We start from the raw sequence: 17791 nt of genomic DNA on the forward strand, positions 1-17791 counted from the left end.
GAAGTACAGAATCATTGATCTTGTATAAGCTCTTCAAGTTGAACTGTTTTCTACTTCTCTTGTTTTCTTTTTCAAATTTGATGAAAAATTACAGAGAACAGAAATAGGTTTGCACCCATAATGCCAGTGAATCATTCTTTACTCACTCTAGTTTCTACCAGAACTGAGAGTAAAATTTTTTGGAAATATATTGCTACTAACAGGTATTTGATTTGGATGAATAAACGTTTTCAGTTCTTTAAGAGCTTTCATAATCCTGGTGATAGTTCCTGAATTAAAAGTTATTTTTGTGTTCTTCCCTCCCCACTTTCTTTTTATTTGCATAAAAATAAGAACAAGGATCAGTGATCTTTCAGAGATGTTTTATTGACCAAACCTTTTTGAATATGTGATAGTATTGAGATTACAAACCACCTATGACTCAGGAGTCCCAAGCCATAAATAACTGCACTTTGGGAGAGTGCTTTGAAAAGTATTTTGTTTGTTTTTATTTTTTAAACATATACTATATATGCTTTATAGTTACACACTTTCTAAGCTTTTGCTGTTCCCCTATTATTCCTTAAACCTGCCTCATTGATCAGTGTCAGAAAAGAAATTGATGGCTTTTAGGAGTGTTGTTATACTCCTGTATACAAATGTGTGTATTTGTGCTTTCAGGTGCTCAGATCTGTTGCAAAGAAGTCAGAGGAAAATGTTAGTACTTGATCTCTTACCCCAGAATGCATACGAGGTGGAAAGTTCAAAGCAGTGCAGGTGGCAGGAACTAGAGACAAATTAGGTTGTTTTAAAGGTATTGCAGATAATGCTAAAGCAGAGGAAGTAGTTATCTGCTGTGGCTGGCAAAGTACAAATATCCTGAACAAAAGCAGATTAAGAACTCCGTTTTGCTCTAGGTTCTGTGGAGACCTATTCAGAAGAAAAGGCAAAAAAAATCAAATTAGAATATGAAAAGAAACTCCAAGCCATGAATAAAGAACTGCAGAGGCTTCAAACAGCGCAAAAGGAACATGCACGATTGCTTAAAAATCAGTCTCAGTATGAAAAGCAGCTGAAGAAACTGCAGCAGGAGGTGACAGAGATGAAGAAAACCAAGGTATATTTCAGTAAATTGAAGTGTTGCACAATGAGTGCTTACTGAAATTTGGGTTGAAATCTCCTGTGCATCCATCTACCTGATAACTCTGATCTTGCTATTAGCTGCTTGAAAGTCTGAAAATAGAAGAGATGCAAGCACTAGGCTGTTCCTGGGGGAGAGGGGTAGCTTTTAGGTTTAATGAACAGAAATTAAGGTATCAAACATGCATAAGCTTGCACAGCTTATTAGCTGTTATTCAGCACTGAGTGAAGAAGACATTAGATGGAAGAGGTAAGTGGCTAAATGCATTTAATATATTGGAAAATGGCAACTTGAAGAAAAAACTCTGTATGAGTGGGGGCAGGGAGCAGCACTTCACTGTGAACAGCTTTTCTAAGTGATGACCTCTCTACAGGTTCGCTTGATGAAACAAATGAAAGAAGAACAAGAGAAAGCCAGAATGACTGAATCTAGAAGAAATAGAGAGATTGCACAGCTTAAAAAGGAGCAGCGCAAACGGGAGGTGATTTGACAGATAAAGAACTTTCATTTGGAATAAGCACCTGTCATTATGATGTGCATCTGCTTGCAGGCACACACTGTGTATATGTAGTGTATATGCATTCACTTAGGCAGGCATGTACCTGTGTATTTTCACCGGTGAAAATGCACAAAATTTGGTTTGACTTCCATGAAAACACAGTTCCTGGCTTCAGGTGATAAGTCTTCTAATTTCTGTTGTGCTTGAGTATGTGTATCAGTGAATTAGTGATTAGTGAATCTTCACAAAGTTTTTGCTACCACCTTGCTTGCATGGACTTACTCTTTTTGATAGAATTGATAGAGTGAAACACTTATTTTTGTTCTGCACTAGGAAAAGCAAGAAACAATCATAACTGGACCACTTCATGTCACAGCAATTTTGCAGATTTGCATTAGTGTGTAGAGGTCTTTTTTTTTTTTTTATGCAATACAGTCCTCGCAACAGATAATGGAAAAAATATCATGTGCTGGTTCTGTTTTTTCACAGCATCAGCTCAAGCTTCAGAAGCTCACAGCAATTTTGCAGATTTGCATTAGTGTGTAGAGGTCTTTTTTTTTTTTTTATGCAATACAGTCCTCGCAACAGATAATGGAATGGAAAAAATATCATGTGCTGGTTCTGTTTTTTCACAGCATCAGCTCAAGCTTCAGAAGCTCACAGCAATTTTGCAGATTTGCATTAGTGTGTAGAGGTCTTTTTTTTTTTTTTATGCAATACAGTCCTCGCAACAGATAATGGAAAAAATATCATGTGCTGGTTCTGTTTTTTCACAGCATCAGCTCAAGCTTCTGGAAGCTCAGAAAAGAAACCAAGAAGTTATCTTACGTCGCAAAACTGAAGAGGTACTGTGGTAAAACAGCAATGCATCTTTGAAAACAGAATGATGATGTATTGGTGTAATGTAGAACTCAGTTTTGGGGAGAGTTAATCATGTCTTTGCTCTGTGTTTCAGGTCACAGCCCTTCGTCGGCAAGTAAGGCCTCTGTCTGATAAAGTGGCAGGAAAAGTAAGTCGAAAGCTGAGTCTGCCTGAGCATTCCATGCAGGAAGCAAGTTCTAGTTTGTCAGGTGAGCACGACGGCTCCAGAACAGCAGCACAGCAGAAGATGAGAATTCCTGTTGCAAGGGTTCAAGCATTATCTGTAACTGCAACAAATGGAACAGGGTAAGGATTAAAACTTTTAAGGACACTAATGAGAACTGAAGTTTGTGTGCACTTTCTTGCAGACAATGTTGTGATGATACATGTTGCAGGAGCTGTTATTTGTCAAACCGTTGTCATGTAATGCTCATAAAATGGGCATTTTACCATTATCAAATGCAATTTCACTTTTCTAGGTTTAAGACAACAATATAATAATATAAAATGGCATTAAAGGGCAAGTCACATAAACTGGATTTTGAAATTTTGAGGGTTTTTAAATCTGCTCTTCAAGTGAAATGGCCTTGGTGGTCCAATGCCAGCAGTGTTAAGTTCACAGTAAAACTTGTTGGAAAATGCAGTTCAATGTATTGGGTTTATTTGTGCTCTTTGACTGTGGTTTGAAGCAGATCTCCTGTTAAATAGGGAACAAGTCCTAGGTGGCGTTTGAGCTCAGTAGTGCGTCATGAAAGATGCCAGTGTTTGATACCTATTTTTCAAGTGCAAGAGTGCAGCAGAGCTTGGGGCTGGGTGCAGGTAGCTGTCTGGTGCAAGAGAAACTGCAAGAACTTCTGCATGAAATTTTTAAGTTGTTTGTGAAAAATATTCCGGCCTGATCATTTCCACATTCAAATTTGTAACTGGACTACTTTAGACTTAGCTGTGTGTTTCTCTTGAATTTATCACAGAAAGAAGTACCAGCGGAAAGCAGTGACAAGCAGAGTTTACTCCTCAAAGGCAGCCAGGATGAAGTGGCAGTTACTTGAACGCAGAGTGACTGATATTATTATGCAGAGGATGACTATTTCCAATATGGAGGCAGATATGAACAGGTTACTTACGGTGGGTGATCTGCTGTACACTGTTGGCTGTATCGTCATGTTAAATAGGGAGCACTGCAAGTGTGTTTGCTGTAAACATCAAATAATTGATGTTATGGCAGCATTGGCAAAGTGGGTGGAATCTATTGCAGTCAGTGAATACACTCTTGACTCCAGTAAGCATTTGGACCGTGGGATTGCTGTGCTTAGTAAGAAATGAAAATGGCATTTTGACATTAATGGCATCATGTGAAAATACGTTACTGTATTCACCTGTGTAACTTCTTCCCATGGAAGTCATGGTATGTTAGTTAAAGTGTAACAAACAAAGGAAAACAAAAAGGCACTTGAATGTTTTAAGGGCTTACTAATTACTCAATTCTTTTTTATGTAATATTTTGTCTTTGTGGAAAATAGCAACGTGAAGAACTCACAAAAAGAAGAGATAAGCTTTCAAAGAAAAGGGAGAAGCTCATCAAGGATGGGGGTGGCAGTGAAGCAGATAGAAATGTCCAAAACATAAATGAGGAGATGGAATCAGTAACTGCGAATATAGACTACATTAACGACAGCATTTCTGACTGCCAAGCAAATATTATGCAAATGGAAGAAGCAAAGGTAGGTCAAATATTAACACAAAAATGGTAAAATAGGGACAAGAAAACACAACTGTCTTAGCCTTAAAAATGTTCTCATTTAGAAATTAGTTTTTGACTGTATAATTATTGAGCCAGGAAGTGAAAATTGGTGAAAACTTCTATGTGAAGTTTGAAATGAAGACTGTTATACAATTGATACCTGAGTTTTAGTGTCAATAGTGTAATGCAAGTTAAGATTGCAAAGCATCTAAATGTCAAAGCTGATGCTTTCTAGGATGCTGGCATTAAATTAATATTAATTCTTGGGACGTTTTCACAATCCGACTGTTTTTATTCTTGCACACATAGGAAGAAGGAGAGACCTTGGATGTAACAGCAGTGATTAATGCTTGCACCTTGACAGAAGCTCGATATTTGCTTGATCACTTCCTTATGATGGGTATCAATAAGGTAATGTGTTAAGTGAAGGATGTCTGTGCCAGGACTGTGGCATGTGCCAGGAGCAGAGTTGGGCTGACATAAAGACATGACTAATGTGCATTAAACAAAGCAAAGCTGGTCAACACTACTGGGTCATGCTGATTCTCAGTGTGAAGGCCCTTGAGATCTATTGTCCTCTTCAACATACTGCCTGTTTTTCAACCCCCAGTAGAGCCTACTTCACTGTGTTAATTAGCTCATGTTGTTCCTATAAGAGCACTAGCTTTTTGTAATCAAATAATTCTCTGTTTTTCAACAAACTCCTAAAGAGAGCTCAAGATTTTTTTTTTTAAAGACTGGCTCAGCCACTTTTGTACAAATATGAACCTCAAAAAAAATTTTAAATTATGTGTTGATGCACGACATACTTGACTCTGAGTTCTAGTTTTGAGTAGAGCCACAGGGATTCTTCTGAAAGTCTTGATGATATATTTTTTCTTTCATATTTTCAAAATAAGTATTTGGCAGCTCATAACCCTGTGCACACGTATCATGTGCTCTTGCTGCTACATTTCTTTCTGTCTGGGGGATGGTACTCAAATCTCATTGAGTCAAATGAAAGATTTCAATGATACTGAAACTGTCTTTGGGTCAGCCCCCCTGACCAGTTCTCTGGGGTTTCTTTTGCATTCTTGATTCGTCACTATGCAGGTAATCCAAAAGGCTTGTGGAGAAGAAAAAAAAGGGTAAAGAAAATTCCCACAATCGCATTGGCTTCTGCAAATTTCAGTCTTTAATATTTTTTCAGCCCTTGGATGTGTTTGAATGGATCTTGCAACAGAGTTAATATGAGAAAAGTGCCTCTGACTTACTCTGTTAATGATTTCTCTTTATGATGATAAAAAGCTCCATTATGTGAAGGATTCTATCATGTTTTTGATGAGAAATTATCACATAGAAAAGCTGAAGGTTTATTTTTTTGCAAAATTGGTCATGCTTGCTGTCTATTCTTTTGTTTGTTTTCACCTGTAAAATGTGTCTATTGCTATGTAGCTTTAGTTCAATCAGAATGTAGTGTGTAAATTTGTAGGGCAACACTTTTTACTCAAGCACCAACACTCAGAGTCTGGTGTTGCCCTGTAAGTCTTTGAGAAGATGTCTTGTACCTTCATTTTTTCATACCGTTTCTTTTGGAATTTGGAAATCTACTTGGAATACGTTCCCTGTAAATTTCTTTGGCTGTATTTTCTCCAACTAAAGAATTCCCACCAATCCACGGATCTAGGGAAGCTCCCTCAGAATGAATTCTGTCATAAGCTAGGCCATGAGATCTTTCATTAGAAGCTGAAGTTCACTGAGTGATTGTGTAGGAAAGATTACAGTTCTGGGTCCCACCCTGTCCCACTTCCACCTGCCCCCTGTTCTTTGTCATAGAGTATCATAGGTAATAATTTTCTAAAAAGTAGTTACCTGTGAAAAGTGGAGGTGTTGATCTTTCAGATGCTTGCTACTTGTAAAAAATGTGAAGACTCTGAAATGCACTTGGGAGTCATGTCCAAATTAGCCACTAGATGCATATTTGCAAGGCAGTCTGAGGAATACAAGTTAAATGAATGCCTAATGAGTCTCTTTAAAAGATGAAGTAAAGAAAAAGGCCCTTAGTTGACCTGATCTTTAGGATGTGAGAAGGTGGCTGCAATGTGCACATTGTTTGTGTTTGTAGTTTTTTAAAAATTTTGACAGTTTTCAGTTCGTAAAACAAGGGTTGTGATAAAACATTTGTCATCTTTCCCTCTCCTAGGGTCTCCAAGCAGCTCAGAAAGAAGCTCAGATCAAAGTTCTTGAGGGACGCCTTAAGCAGACAGAAATCACTAGTGCTACTCAAAACCAACTGCTGTTTCATATGCTAAAAGAAAAAGCTGAGTTAAATCCTGAACTCGATGCTTTTCTGGGTCATGCTTTGCAAGGTAGTTTTTTCATCTTGTTTTCTGAATAGTCAGCTGCATGTCATGTTTGCCTTCTGTGCATGCTGTACTGGGCATTCTAGACTATTTCTTTTCTGAATAGATGCTGTATTTAACATCTTATACTTGACAATTGAAATGCATGTATGACATTTTTAAGTATAGCCTCTCAGCAGTGAAATGTAGGAAACAAAGTTTTTTTTATTATTGAGATTTTTTAAAATTCAAATAATCTGCTTGTTATTTTTACAAAAGACAATGGATTTACAATTTGGAATTGTTTTAACTTCTGAATGTGAAATTCTAAAATTCAATCCTGTTCAGTCATCATATGCTAGTGATTTTGGATTGGCATTTTATGTCTGTTACGGCATCTATTCTACTTCTCATGAGATGATACTAAGAAAAATTTAGAATACATTTGGGTATTTTTGTTTTATTTCTTTTTATAAATGGATATGTTTTGATTGGAATGTTGCTTTTTTTCCCTTGTTGCTGTATTTACACAGACCTAGATAGCATACCACTGGGTAAGTATGTTTAGCTTTCTGTGTACTGTACAGCTGCATGAGTTACTAATTCATTCATGTTCACTAACTGGTGCATCTTAGAATTTGTGAGTGTGAAGTTTGCATGAACTATTGTGTAAATGTGCTCATTATCATGAGCTTAAAGAGCATTTCTTCCTTTCTGAAACCACCCCTAGCTCTCGTGGTAGTAAACCTTGTGGTAGTTATATTTGTCACATAAGAAGTGAAGACAGTAAGCAGAGCTGGATTTCAAATTTTTAACTTGGTGCTTGCGAACCCAAAGTATGTTCAGACTGCATAAAACTGTTTTGTGATATATTACTGTTGTGACAAATTCTGCTAATCTTTTTAGGTCTGAAACAAAGGCAATTTTTAACTTGCAGGTTTTTTTTTACCTTTTGCAAATAGTTCCTTTTGTAATGTAAACATTGTACAGAATGCAGGATTACATCTCACGTTTTCAATTGGGTTTAAGTTACTGACTTCACTGATTTTGAGATAAGTCTCTCGTTGCTGTTGCTTTAAAGTTATTTCCAAATCAATTACGCTTATTTTCTCCCTCCAAAAAGTTGGCTATATTTGGAACTTGAGAAAAATATTCCTGTTTTGTGTTGTGCTATTTTTAATCACATTATGCTGTCCTGTGCTAGTTTGCATAGGCATGTGAAACATTTAAAAAGCACAAAACTACATGGAAGTGTATAGCTCATAATCTAGGGATGGCCAGCTTCCTGTCAGGGGATCTTGCTGCATGCAGCCAGTTATTTATTCAGGAACCTCGGTGGTTTGTAATACCATAGAATACCAATGTGTGTGCATGTTCACCCATGTTGGAGCAATGTTTCTCCCGACAGCATTGCATTTTCTTTAGCTCCGGATGGGCTTTTGCTCATTAACAACATTTGAAGCAGTGAAAAGCCACTTGCTAAATGTATTGAAAGAGTAGCTGTTGTCATAAAATTTTTCATAGAGTGTTATCTCATTAAAGAAGCTTTTTAACACTTTGTAAGCATGACCTGAGGCTTTTAAAGTATCTAAGCCACTCAGGACTCTGCTAACACTTTATAGGAAGGAAATGCAGCTGAATATGCTGTACTAACCTAGGTCCAAGTTGAAATCCCAACTGTTGGTAGTCTGTGTTTTGTGGATCACTAGTGACCAAACCTTTTTAACTGCAGGGAGTTGAGGCACTGCTGTAGTGAGGCTTTGATGCTGGGATTGCCAGCTGGTTCACAGGGACTCTGTTGGTGCAGGGCCTCCTTGGTAACCTGACACAGTTCCCATAGGTAGAGGTATGGGTGGCAGCAGATCCTGAGACCAGTTTCACCAGGATGCCTGACATCGCAGTGGTAGAGCACAGACAGCCCTATCCCAAGCAAAGGAATTACACTTCCAGGGTGTTTGTGATTTGCTCTGTTGATGCCTGCTTTCAGATCCAGTATCTTCAAAAGTTCTTAGCCATTTCAATACACTTGGCTCAGAAAAGCTTCAACATTCCCCAGTGTAGTTGTGCACTTGCATTCAAGTGTAGACTTAAGGAGTTTCAGTCTGCAGAAAAGTACATCATAGGCTCAGGTTTTGACTTGAATGGGTTTTGAATGCACATCCACCTTGGTGGATGAACTAGCTGCCATTCATTATCTCACCTCCTCTTGTGAAGAGTTAAAGTGACCATGAAACTGAGTTTTGAGTGTTGCTGAAGTGATTTCTTGATGAAGAGTTGTGGGAGCTGCTTTTCCTTCCCACCTATAGACATTCATGGATGTGACTCACAACCATCTATGTGCAGATTTTGAGAGGGCTGGTCAAATGTCATTTCCTCTGGGTGAGCTGTGCTGCTGTACAGCGTTGTCCTGCTACCATCCAGTTGCCACTGCATGAGAAGGAAGACAATCAGAAAATTCTCCACTGTTGTGCAATTACTGGTTTACTAGCAGCTATCCCTGCAAACAGCATTGTCTTTACTAACTTTATTTCTCCTTTCATCTCTTCTCACTCAGGACTTCTTGCAGATTCTTGCTCTTTCTACCTTTTTGTTGAATCTGTGCAGTGGTTTCTATCTCGGGGCTTTGGGCAGTCTTCCTGTGTTAAATTGCAGACAAACTGAAGAAACTTGTCAGGTCACATGAGTGTGAGCCTACAAATAAAATCCCATCTTTTGTGGTCATTCCACACTTTCTATTTAGTTACCTGTAAAAAGAGATCACAAGTTCTTTATGAGAAGGAGATGAAGTAACATAATTCTAATAGGAATCCTATATTTTCTGAAAATGCATTTATTTTAGGGATTCTGCTCTTGTCTTGCTAAAAGGAGCAGTACTCTAGATCCCCTCTTCTGCAGAAAGCATATAATAACAATAATAATAAGTATTGAAAAGTTTTAATCTGGCCTCAAATCCATGATGGAACAAAAAAAGAAAATTCAGAGTGCTATTCCTGTGACCCTGCTTTTTTTATAGTATTGTTGTATTTCTGATAATTAAGATTACATTGTAAAGATTAATACAGCAGTTGAGTAACTCTGAAATGCATTGTTGGTGTTGGTTCTAGGTTGACAGTTTTAACATTTTCAGGAAACGTGTTTAGATGCAGCATATGCAAAAGGCAGTATTTTCCTTCTCTTTTTTCAACTGAAAACTGCATATTTTTCCTCCCTTTCTTCAAAGCATGAACTTGCACTTAAAATATATACAGGGACAAACCTGTTTTAATATGGGTTACAAATAAATTGGTTCTATGCATTGCAAATGGTATCTGCTTTTTGACAGAAATTAAATAAAGAAACTCAGTGTCTCTGCTAGTAAAGAGGAGATGTAATGGAATGTCATTAGAAGGTTATTTAATCCTTAATATTTCATGACTTTGCTTGCAAAAATGTGTTACCTATGTCCTTACATTAAGCCTAAAATGTGTTATTAGAACAATATGGAAGTTAGGGGATTTGTTTTCCCAGCAGTTTGGAACTGATTGTACGTGTGCCCTTGGCTCATTGTCTCAGCTTAATGTTTTGCACTGTTTGCATGCAGACATGTTAATTGGATGTTCGACAGTGTTAGTGTGTGGCCTGCATGCTCGTTTTGTCTTCTGTGGACAGGTTTGTGTACCCATTTTTGCTTCAGGAACATTTCTACTGAACAGCTTCCTTTTAAAATTAATCTCTATTTAGGAAGCTGTTCTATAGTATTAAGTGATAGCATCATCCTCTTTGGAAACAAATCCTTATATACTAATAAAGTGCTTGCTTCTTGTCAGCTCAAATGGTGGCATTCTGTATAAGAGGAGGCTGAGCCTCAGCTCACTAGCTAGTTAAAAATAAAATTTTCTTTTTCATTGTAGACAGGCTGATTCTGTCTTGGAGCAAGAAGATGAAAAAAAAGGAGGAGAAAGATACATTCTTACTGTCCACTGATTTACATCCTATCTCTTCTGTGTCTTGCAGTTAATTTTCTTTGCTTTATCTGCTTTGTTACAGATTTCCTTCTAGAATTTCTGTTTTTCTTTCATCTCTGTTGCTCTGCTACAGTAGATAGAGGACCACATTTGGCACAGTATGCCTAGTGTATGATTTATTTAGATTGTATGAAAAAAATTAGTTTAGGTGCTGGGAAAATTCAGCGGGGGCTGGATAGAAAATAGTCAAGATATTCTGAAAATCCCTGTCTTTTGTACTCTGTTCATCTACATTCAACATTGCCTGAGCTGTTTTGTATAGCATTTAAAGCCTTCACATCCTGTTGTAGAGGGACAGACTAATGTTCTTCTTTTGGAAATTTTCTAGAAAATTTGGAAGATAGTACTGATGAGGATGTGCCTTTGCATAGTCCTGGGACAGAAGGAAGGTAAGCAAATCTTTGGTACTACTGATTCTAGAAAAATTACTGTCATTTCCTCCTTTTGTAATGAATCATGTATCCTTTAGAAAATACCTCTAACATTGTTTCATTATACTTTGCCCATGATTTCAGTAGAAAGAAGAATAAAATAAAAATACACATCTGGAAAAAATATGACTTTCTTTCTAACTGTGATGCAATTTTTCTTTTAGTTCATTATCTTCAGATCTTTTGAAGCTTTGTGGTGAAGTCAAACCCAAAAGCAAGGTAGGGCATACAATGATGATGATAATTCTTCTACATGTCTTTTAAGTGATTCTATGATTCTGTAATAATTCATAATTTAATGATACCTTCTGGAGAATGCTCTTGCTTTGCCCAAGAGACATAAATGAATGAATACATGCAGAAGGTGCACTGATGTACCCTTCATGTGATTTTGGTACGATATGATTTTGTGTGACACTCCTCTCTAAGAAGCAATGATAAAAATAACTTTTTCAATATTTTGTGGTTATTAGATTTTCAGAGAGAGATGTGTTCTTCCAGTTACTTGTACTCCAAACTGGTGTAGTTTCACAGATTAATATTAATTAGGCTGCAGTTCAATGTTATTGCCAGTGGGAACTGTGAATATGCTTATTGTTTGCAATTTGATTCTGTGGTCACAGAAATTTGAGGAAGTTTATGAAACAAATAAAAGTTTGACCTCCAGGCTCTTAATTACAGTTGACATTGGAGGAATATATCTAGGCAGACTGTAGTTTAATATTAATGGCAGTGGGAACTGGAAATGTGCACTGATTGCAATTTTACTTCTGTGCTCACAGGAGCATAAGCCAAGTTTGCAAAGTACTTAGAAGCTTGGCCTCCAGTTTTCTAACTGCAGTTGACTTTGGACAAAAATATCTATGTTGGCTGTTACATTATTTGGTAACATTCCTTGGTGTGCAGCTATTTGGGCTGTTTAACTAAGTGAGTTTGGTCTGAAAATGCCATAAAATAAACATGTCATTTTTGTAATGACTCCTTTCAGACTGGATCTTTGTCTTCCCCATTGGTCTTTCTTTCCCCAAGGAACACATCTTAATTTCACAGTATAATCCCACCTAACATATATGATCAATTTTTTACAAATTACTGTTTTGCACAAAGCTTATCTCCTTTGTGAGTTTTTCTGTTGTTTTCAAATTGTTGAAATGCTAAATGAATCTTAATTCATGTGGACTTAGACTGCTTTTGAAGTGACTTTAAGTAAGAAGCAGAGTTTGTACATGAGAAGAAGCATTGATGGTAGAAGTCACACCAGTATAATTGTAGCTATTTAAATTTATATTTTGCTTTATTCCTCTCTGCTTTATACTATTTCATTTGGTTAAACCATAGGTGAGTAATACTGTACTCCTGTAGCATTGACAGGCATCTGGTTGAAAGGATATCCTTGGAAACCAGTTGTCAAATCAGTGTTTCATGCCATTGAATTTGACTTGCCTCCTCCAAAATCGTTGCCCAAAAGCAGAGGTGAGCTTTTTGATTTAGTTTCCAGAGGCAGTTGCCAAGTGATTGAGGGGGATGCTAATTGCCAGCTAATGATAATCTTGAGTGTAGGACTCTTGACACGTACCATTGCATGTTTAAGTGGCAGTTTGGTTTCTGTCTGTCTCCAGGCCCGCCGGAGGACCACCACCCAGATGGAATTGCTGTATGCAGCCAACAGTGACCTAGTCTCTGACAGTAGTGCTGCAGGCTCTGCCTTGGCTGGCTCTATCGCATCACTTGCAGAAACCCAAGAAAGTGGGGTAGCTGCTGACACACATGATACTTCTGCTAGGGACAGAGAGTTTATACCCCCACCATCTGGCTTACCTTCTAAGATAGGCAGCATGTAAGTTTGGCCATGCTGTACTAATTATCCTTTGCTTTTAAAATATGCATGTTGCCAGTTTCTTGTAATCTATTATTTTAACTTTACAAACAAGGTTGATATACTTGAAGCTTACTAAATAATACTGACAAAGCCCCTTCCTTTCTACCATCATCACTCTAGAAAGCATAAATGCAGAGTTGTAAGTACTGTGGTTCTTACTGAAGATGTAAGTTCTGTTAAGTTGCTTTGTTAAAGTTATTGTAGCCATGTTCTATGTAGAGGGAAAAACCCTTCTAATACCTTGAATAGTTTGCTGTATTAGTGCTATGGGAAATGCACATTCTAGGGAGGTAGTGAGAATCTGCTTAGAACAGCAGAGAGATTAAAAAAAACCCCAGCAAAACACAACCCAAAAACTTTATATAACATGGTATTTGTATATGGTCCTAATTATTAGGAAAAGTCTTTCTGTGAGTTGTCTTGTATGGACCATGCTTAAAATGAAGGAGTCTCTGCAGCAACAGAGTATGCAAACGAAAAGTTGAAAGGAAAATGTTGGATATTATGAATCCTCAAAAATCCTTTCTGTTTGCAGGTTACACTTACCTGCAGAACGGTTTTACTAATTGAAAGTATCTCTTGATTCTAAGCAGAACTAAAAATATTTTTGTGGTTTTACTTTGAGACCAGCAGATGTCTCTCACATGCACCCTTTTTTTCTTTTCACTTGCTCTTGCTGTTCTTTTTATATCTACCAGTACCACTACTGGTTATTAGCCATTCGCTGGTAGAGACCATTTTCTTGGCTTTTTAGCTACTAGCTGCTATGTTGCACAAGCTCATGTGTAAATTGAATGCACTTCCCACATTCAGTGATGTGGAAATCGGTGTCCCACAGCTATCTTCACATTACAGGTTCTGGAGTTAAGCATCTTTTAATATTCATCTGTCCTATTTACATAATATTTTTACAGCAGTCTCTACCTAATGTGCATTTGCAATTCGTATTTTTTACTATGTATTTCTGGCATGTGCTTGAGGTGGCAATCTTGAACAGTAAAACACTGCTGATAGCAATTATTAACCCATGCTGATGGCTTCAGTGCAAATACAATCTGCTTGGAAAGAATGGTCTTGAGGGTGAGCATAGGTGGAGAAAATGCACTTGTTTCAGCAGTTAGCGTGAGATGAATAGAGACTTTTGAAGCTTCAAGATCTAAAACATCAAGTGTTATGACCTGACATCCAATACTCAGGTAATACCAACTTTTGCCTCACTCCATCTTCTAGAATGTATCAATTTATGAAAGTGAGTCAGCAACAAGGCAAAACAGGATTTTCCCAAAACTGTGTTCTGCAAGCATTTGAGAGTTACACACTGTCAATAAATCAATTCAGTCAGCAGTAGGCCTCACATACTGAATTGTTATTGACCATGTTTTAATAGATAAGTGATCAAAAATTCCCACAATCAATCTGCAGTGTAGTTGTTTTTCCAAAACTTGCTGGTTTATCTGGTCATAATTGAAGAAAGCTTGTCTTTATGAGCCATCTGGCCTTCCCTTATGGACCTGTGGTGCCAGCATCTCTCTTGTAATAAAATACATTATTCAGGAGCAGATTGTGATCTTACCTGCCATAAATGTTTTCTCCTTGTGCCACTTAAGTGACATTTGGGGCTATAGAAGCTGTAACAGTGATCCAAAATACAGATTCTTGAAGTGACAGAAATTAATTATATGTTTAGGTGTCTGCATATGCAAAAACTGCTCCACTCTGGAACCCCCTCAGGTCTGTGGTGATTCCGTGGTCCTTGGAGAGGGACTTTTTACAAGGGTGTATGTTGATAGGATTAGAGGTAATGGCTTCAAACTGAAACACTGTAGGTGTACATTAGATATTGGGAAGAAATTCTTCACTGAGAGAGTGAAACACTGGAACAGGTTACCCAGAGGAGCTGTGGATGTTCCATTCCTGGAAGTGTTCAAGGCCAGGTTGGATGGGGCTTAGAGCAACCTGGTGTAGTGGAATGTGTTCCTGCCCAAGGGATGGGGGTTGGAACTAGATGGTCTTTAAGGTCCCTTCCAATCCAGACCATTGTGTGATTCTGCTACTTAGGGAGGTACCTAAATGCATGTGGCCAACAGTTAATTTGATTGGAATTCTGTTTACAAAGATGGTTAGTACTGTTGTCCTTTGATATGCTCAACTCATCTACAGCAGCTTTTGCAGAGTATAGTTGTCTTCTGTAGGACTTGTGTCAGCTCTGTTCAGATATCTGATGTCCTGGCAAATGTAAAAGGGCTCTGGAAACCTGGAAGTAGGTATGTGTCCTGCTCCTTTTCTGTCAGGTCATTGACATCATGCACCTGGTTTTTACACCTGTGCTTAGGAAGTTCATTCCAGCAAGACAACTGCGTTTTTATAATACCAGCATTCCCAGGCTTTCAAAAAGAATTCAGAAAATGATGATGCTCTTTGCACCCTCTTCTGAGGATGTTCCACTGTGGAGTCAAAGATAGAGGACTCAAGGGGCAGATAGAGAGTGAACAAGCGAAAGTTGGCTCTGTGTCTGAGTATGCAGGATGCCAGTGTGAGGCAGAGGAGCTTGGGTTCTAGTTTCTGGTTTGGTTTATTTAATTGAGTAGCTGCTCAGTAGACACATAAGCAACCCTGGCAGTAGACACTGTAAACTGTTCGTCATCTTGCTGGAAGACCTGTCAGCCTGATTCATAGAACTTGCCTTGTGACCTCAGGATTTTTGCATTCCTAAATGCATACTGGTCCAGCATAAAGAGAGGGAAGGGAGTGTGTCCTGTTCCACCTTTTCTGTGTCCTATGCACAGTATGCTTAGAGGTAAAGCAGCCCTACGTAGAAATGTGTGCTCTGGCCTTGAGGAGGGAATTGGACCCACTTTCTCCCCCTTTTTTTATAACTTAACTGCTAGGCTTCTGTGCAAAACCAGGCAGGTTGTCCTACTTTTCCTGTGTCTTGAAGACCCCTGGGGAGCTCTAGGGCTGACAGGCAGTTCTTGGCACTAGGTCCTACAGGGTCCCACACATTCCAGTTAGGGTTTGTGATCACTTGAGACAGTCTCATGTACTTGAGTCAAGTAGCTGTTCTTGGTTGTGCTGTCCATGTTAAATAATGCTATTCTGCATTCCAGTCTCGAGGTGGATTTTGTATAACACAGACTTCCTCTCAAGGGAAACATGTAGAGAAGTTGGAGCTATGCAAATTCAGAACCTGTAGAGCTCTGAGACTGATGCTAGTAACCATGTCAGGCAGGTGGCCTGCCAACTGAACTTAATCTGCTTAATGGAGTTGTGTGGAGCAACTGCACTTTTAGATTCTGCTTTCTTGCTTTTAGTGAGTATTTCATATTCATAGGAAAAAAAAAAACCCCTTTTAAATACACAGAAATAGGAAAAAACAAAGCAAATATTGCTATTGTGATTGCTCAACTAGTGAGAAATGAGAGTTCAAAAGCATGGAGACCATTCAGATTCTTTTCTTTTTTTCTTTTGTCTGACTGGTGAAATGGTAATATTTGGGTATCAGCTTTAATATTGTCCTCTTGATAGTTTTGCTGATTTTAGTGGGGAGTTAAAGGTTGGGAGAAAGACCACAGTGACTGTGAATTGGAATTATTTCAGAGCAAGAACAGGAGAGACAAATGAGGGATGGAAAGCAAGGGAGAAGGGAAGTGGGGGTAAAGAGAAGCCATGTTATAATAGTCAGGTTGTCAATGGGAAGTACTTTTTCTCACTTCCTTATTTTGAATTTTATATTGTAACATGAATATGTTACTGCAAAGTTTCATTCGTGTATAAGAATCATTGTGATTTCTCTGTTCTTCTTGTCTGTAAATGGTATATTGTAGATGCAGATGTGGAATCTGAAATTTCAGAATTTCCATGATCTTAATTTGGGATGCATACTCCACTCTATTTCTTTTAGTGAGTCTCTTTTATTATTGAATTAGTAAATCTCCTTTACATATTGAGTATCTGACTCTATATGTTGATGAACTGTGAATGTTAATAAATTGGTATATTTTTATATTCAAGTGTGAGAACAAGTTTATAATCCTTACATTCAAGAGACACAATAATGTATTAAAGTACGTTCTAAAATTGGAAATCATACTGGGAGAATGGCAGGTAATGTAAGAAAAGCAAGTTCTGTGAAGGGCCTTAGAGTGAGATAATGATTGCTCTTGTTTTAGTTCGAGACAACCATCTCTTCCAGAGAAGAAGGTACCTGAGCCTTCACCTTTAGCAAAGAGAAAAGCCTATGAGAAAACAATGGAAAAGACAAAGACAAAAGAACAAAAACTGTAAGATTCTTTTAAATTTATTTCCTCTGACATAACTTTGAATTTTCTTGAAAAATAAATCTGTATTTTTTTCTATTTCTTTTCTTCCAGGACAGTTTTTATTGTTGTCAGTGCTGAAATTCATTGCTCATCTTATGTGTGGTTGTTTGGGTTTTTTTTCCAGATTGTTTTTCTGTACAAACTAACTCAGGAGCAGAGCCCTGAGAAAATGTCCTTTGGAGCATTTGGAAATTTTTTTTTTTTTTTTTAATTGAAGTCATCAATATATCTAAGAGCCTTAAATTTTATAAGAATTTCTTTGTTTTACATGTGTGTGTTTTCTGCCTGGAGCTTTCACTTTTAGCACTTAAACTTTGAACATCGTGCCACCTTGCGCTCTGCAGCCTTGAGCTTTTTGCCTTCTCTGGGAGATATCTGTAGCTAGTATGACAATCTTAATTATTGGCTTAAGAAAAGAGCATCTAACATTTGAGACATGTTGCATTTAACTTTTCTAACCATTTGTAACCCGTTAAAGAAGATGTTCTTTTTTTTTTGTAGCTCAGATTCTGGAGCCCCAGAGGCTAGTCTGTCACCTCCTACTTCCCCACCAAGCCGGCCCCGTAATGAAATGAATGTTTTTAGTCGTCTTACTGTTTCTCAGGGAAACACATCA

At 37.8% G+C, this 17791-nt stretch overlaps 1 protein-coding gene across 1 annotated transcript in view; it reads left to right on the forward strand.

Annotated features, from left to right (window-relative positions):
* KIF21A (kinesin family member 21A) overlaps positions 1–17791 on the forward strand; it is a gene marked incomplete at its 5' end in the record, with an annotated part of 77431 nt that overhangs the window by 42105 nt on the left and 17535 nt on the right. The window contains 13 exon segments of the mRNA XM_017745945.1: positions 897–1096; positions 1494–1601; positions 2396–2464; positions 2575–2786; positions 3452–3605; positions 4001–4201; positions 4531–4632; positions 6404–6569; positions 7076–7096; positions 10875–10935; positions 11142–11196; positions 12597–12814; positions 17026–17136. Of these exon segments, the coding sequence (XP_017601434.1) occupies positions 897–1096; positions 1494–1601; positions 2396–2464; positions 2575–2786; positions 3452–3605; positions 4001–4201; positions 4531–4632; positions 6404–6569; positions 7076–7096; positions 10875–10935; positions 11142–11196; positions 12597–12814; positions 17026–17136 (1678 nt within the window).

This window comes from Corvus brachyrhynchos, unplaced genomic scaffold (assembly GCF_000691975.1).
Source record: "Corvus brachyrhynchos isolate BGI_N302 unplaced genomic scaffold, ASM69197v1 scaffold239, whole genome shotgun sequence".
Taxonomy (NCBI): domain Eukaryota; kingdom Metazoa; phylum Chordata; class Aves; order Passeriformes; family Corvidae; genus Corvus; species Corvus brachyrhynchos.